Below are 4572 nucleotides of genomic sequence, written 5' to 3'. Positions count from 1 at the left end.
GCTAGCAGCAGCACCGCCATCGCAGCAGCAGCACCGCCATCGCCGCCATCGCCGCGTCGACAGCAGCACAGCCCAGCAGCCGCCTATCCAGAGCACGACGGTGACGCTCCCTCCCGGCGAGCACCTGTCCTCGAATTCGGTCAGCGGATCTGGCGCTTGATCGATCCCCGCATCTTCGAGGGCGGTATTTCGTCGATCTCTTCCTCGATTCGCGATCTCCTCTCCGGCTTAAACGCGGCGACGAGCTTCGGATCGAAGAGGCTCCCCGAGTTCAGATCCGGCCGCCTAAATCTCGGACAAAGGAACAGCGGCACTCTCTCTTCGATTCAACGGCGATCTTGTTTTCAATCTCTCCGGCCTGTCACTCGAGCGCTTCCGTCCACAGTTAGATCTGTCCAGATTTTGCCGGCAGCCTCCTCGCCGGTCATGGATCCACAGACGACTTTCGTGAAAGCGGCCCTTGATTCGGATTCTCACTCGGTCTCGGAGGCGGCCCTTTCTTCGGCTTCTCGCAAAGAGCCGCAGAATGGTTCCGGCACTCCCTCGCCCGTCACGGACAGATCCGGCCTGAATCTGCCGAAGGTCTCCAATAATTTCATAGCTTCGAGTATTTCTAGTTCTGGGAAGGCGGCTGCGACTGCGGGCGTCCTCACGCAGCAGTCCTTGTTGCCGCCGGGTAAGTCTTTGCTTGCTACTGGTTCGGCTGACAGGCAGCGGCCAGACGCCGTTGGGCAGGCACTTGTCTCTAGCGCAAAGGGAGGATCGATGGAAAATTCAGGGAATGATATACAGGCCTCTGGCGACAAAGGAGAATTTCTCCCGAAAAACATTTTTGTGAGTAATGGTGTTCAGCGTGGCTCTTATGCGGGGGTTGTTGCCCCTCAAGTTTTACGACGTCCGGACATTTTCACTCATAAATTCACGGCGCTTCAAGCCCAAGAATCTGGTCATGGCTTCACTCTTACCTTGCCTTCTGAATTTTGCAAGGAACGATTTGAGGAATTTCAGTTCTCGATTATTGGAAGATTGCTTTTGAAGAAAGGTGATAAGCCTCGTTCGACAGCTGATCTTAAGCAGGAACTCCAATCACTTTGGAAACTTTCTTCGACATGGAAGCTGATTCCTATGTGCAAAGGTTTTTTTATCTTAAAGTTTCAAACAATGGAGGAGAAAAATCTAGTGAAAGCACGATCTTTATGGGAGTTATCTAAGGGCTCTCTCCGTATAAGAGATTGGGTGAAAGGTTTTAATCCTTATAAGGAAGTGTCCTCGCTGAGCCAAATTTGGGTTAGAATTTATTGCCTCCCGGTGGAGTTTTGGCACCCGGAAGTTATCACGGCCATTGGCAACGTCATAGGCACTTCTATTAAGATTGATGGGGCGTCTGCCCATGCAGACGTTGGGCATTTTGTTAGATTGCTCGTTGAAGTTGATTTATCCCTTCCGCTTCAAGAGTCGATGCACGTTCAAGGTGACGATACTTCCTATCACGTTGAGTTTTTTTATGAGAAGTTGCCTCTTTATTGTACCCACTGTAGGATCACTGGGCATAGTGTTGATAAATGTAATAAGGTCAAGAAACAGCCTCGGGATGAGGCTGAGAAGCTGGAATCAAAGGATGCTACTCATCCTGGAGTTTCTGTGTCGAAAAAGCCGTCATGCCAGGCCAAGGCTAGGGACAATAATGTTGTGAGCATGGATGATGATGCTAACAGACTTCGAGTTTTGGAGGACAATGAGGTTGGGGAAATTGTGGTGGAAGGGCCTGAGATAGATGATGATTTTACTCGAGGGGCCGGTGATGTTAGGCACCGTAATTCTTCAGCGCCAAGATTTGCGGCTTGGTCAAAGATTACCGAACAGGCGGTAAAAAAACAGATTGCTGTTCCGGTTCTTGAGAAAGAGGCTGTTGAGACGCGGAACGCATTTCAGGCTCTTGACTTGGAGAATAATGCGGAGACTGTTTTGGATATGGGTGTTGATCCTATTTCTGGAACGTCTTTCGGGGTTCATTTATTAGGGCCGAATTTTTTGGAAAAAATCTTGGTTCCGGTTCAGGGGGATAAAGATGTGATTATTAAAGATAGTGACTTGGTCATTAACGAGGAGGACTCGGATGTGGAGGAAACTTTGGAGATGGAAGCTCCGGATGGCGCGGGTTTGAACAGCCCGATTATTGACGACACAGTTGCTGCTCTCGAACGTGACCCAACTTTGGACAAAAGAGGGGGTGTTTCGCATGAAGGTAACAAGGATTTGTCCGCTCTTGGCCCGGACAATATTGCTAGTCGCATTAGTCAGTTAGAAGAGCAGGTTAGTCAGGGGATGAAAATGCTCTCGGACAAGACGACTAAGCGAGGACGTGGCCGCCCAAAGGGCACGGGAAAGGGCATGGGAAGGGAGTCGATGCAAGCGGTTCCGGAAGATAGCATAAAAGGTCGTCTCAGAAATGCGGGGGAAATGGGCTACAAGCCGAGGGACTTTGTAGTTGATTGTAGCAATAGTGATAGCATGAGGGCAATGAATAATATAGTTCATAGACGTTGGTCAGATGAGATGGACGACTATCCTGATTTATGGGATTGCTAGTGTCTTCAGGTTTCTTTGCTTAACGATCTCTATGCGAGCTTCGTGCCCTTAGTCTGCGTTTTGTGCTCTCAAGGAATTTTTTTTCTTTTTCTTTTATAATAAACCTCAATTTAATAATAATGCACACACGTAAGTATATATTTAGCACTTTTAATGTTAGTTTCATGCATTTCATGCACATATATATTATAATATACACACACTACATAGTATTATATATAATATAAATAATTATTAACTAAAGGATATTTAGTTAGCTATATATATATATATATATATATAATATATACATAATCAGTATATATATGTATACGCTAATTATATATGTATATATAAGCAATTTTAAAAGAATACATAATTATATATCTATTATATGTATAAGTATATTTATTTCATAAATTCTAAATAAATTATTTTAAGTAAAATATATGTTTAAATTTAGGAAAAATAAATAAATAACTAATATGACAATATAATGCAGTTGAGCTAATGCTGTGAAAATGCTTAAAGAAATGTAAATGCAAATTTTAAATATAATAAATGAGTAACAACACATTTATTCTAAAATCTAATTTATTCTAGGCTTAAATAAATCCTAGATTTATCAAATCTCATCAAATATCCTAGAGAATAATCTAATACTATCTTATGAAAAATCGGGGTGTTACATCCCTTCCTCCTTATAAAAATTTCGTCCTCGAAATTTGCGTACCTTGGTTACTCAACTCGGGGACCGGGCTCGTTGTTGTTTATTTTAACTCTTTTTTATTGGTGCAATCTTTAACCATATGTCCTGATTTTCCACATTTAAAGCAAACATTTGTCCCCATCCGACATTCTCCTAAGTGAGGCTTGTGACATTGGAGACACACAGGTTTTTGTCCCTGAAATCCCCACTGTTGAGGGTATTGTTGGTTTTGCTACTGCGGTTGTCGTAGTTGTTGCTGAAACTGCGGTTGTTGTTGTTGTGATTGTTGTGGTGATGGTTCTCTAAAAAATTTTCTTTTTGAATTTCCTTCTTCGAACGATTCGACTTCCCATTTTCTCTTTTCCCTATTTCCATCAAATTGTTGTATAGGTTTCTTCTCTCTTTCTTTTGGTAATAATGACTCAATGTTCAAAGCCCTTGTTAGTGATTGGGCATAGGTTAGTGTTCCTTGACTAACCAATGATATTGCAATATCAGGATGCAGCCCTTTTCTGAATTTGTCCGCCTTCTTTTCATCAGTATCCACCAGTTGTGGATAATATCTTGACAATCGATTAAATTCACGATCATATTCTGTTACCGTATTCTTTTCCTGCCTTAAATTCCAAAACTCATTCTGTCTCTTTTGCCTATAGCATTCTGGAATAAACTTTTCAAACAACTTTTCCTTGAAGCCTTCCCAAGTTAAAGTGTCCTTTTGTGCCTGAGTCATAGTCCTTTCTACTGACTCCCACCAGAAGTCAGCCTCATCAACCATTTGGTATTTTGCATAAATTACCTTCTCTTTGTCATCACACCTTATATAGGCAAATATTCTTTCTATCGTTCTAACCCATTTTTCGGCGTCTACAGGATCACCTAGGCCATCAAAGGTCGGAGGGTGTTGTTTCCTGAACATATTTTCGGTATCACGAATTGGGATATGATTAACTAGTTCCTCATTCTCAGGGTTTCCGTTGTTTCTACTTCGGGTTCTAGTTGTCATCTGTAATAAAAGATATCCTTAATAAGTCTCTCTATCAGGTAACATAACTACGTCGAATGCAACATTTGGATCATTTCATTATATCACTTTCTTTTGTCATAAAAGTAATCACATATTTTCCAACCATAATGCATGGAAGAATCAGTCATCATTTTGAAATTATCTTTAATGCATAATAATTTATGCATTTTATAATTCATTCCTTGTGAGAAACTCAAATAGAACTCATCAAATATTTCATGAAAAATCATTTCTTGCGCGCTTTTACGAATAAGCATCTTTAAACATA

At 42.0% G+C, this 4572-nt stretch overlaps 1 protein-coding gene across 1 annotated transcript; it reads right to left on the bottom strand.

The window, feature by feature from the left end:
- Positions 1-3699: 3699 nt before the first annotated feature.
- LOC130993953 (uncharacterized) lies at positions 3700-4283 on the bottom strand. The gene is made up of 2 exons (XM_057918993.1): positions 3756-4283; positions 3700-3714 (listed from the first exon to the last, which is right to left on the bottom strand). The coding sequence occupies exons 1-2, from the start codon at positions 4281-4283 to the stop codon at positions 3700-3702; spliced, it is 543 nt and encodes a 180-aa protein (XP_057774976.1).
- Positions 4284-4572: the final 289 nt, after the last annotated feature.

The sequence above is a fragment of the Salvia miltiorrhiza genome, chromosome 7, assembly GCF_028751815.1.
Source record: "Salvia miltiorrhiza cultivar Shanhuang (shh) chromosome 7, IMPLAD_Smil_shh, whole genome shotgun sequence".
In the NCBI taxonomy this organism is placed as follows: domain Eukaryota; kingdom Viridiplantae; phylum Streptophyta; class Magnoliopsida; order Lamiales; family Lamiaceae; genus Salvia; species Salvia miltiorrhiza.
Note: the sequence above shows the minus strand (reverse complement) of the source record. Positions and strands in the feature narration are given on the sequence as shown.

Coding starts and splice junctions, on each gene's coding strand:
- LOC130993953 (XM_057918993.1), bottom strand. CDS start 4,283: ATGACAACTAGAACCCGAAGTAGAAACAACGGAAACCCTGAGAATGAG.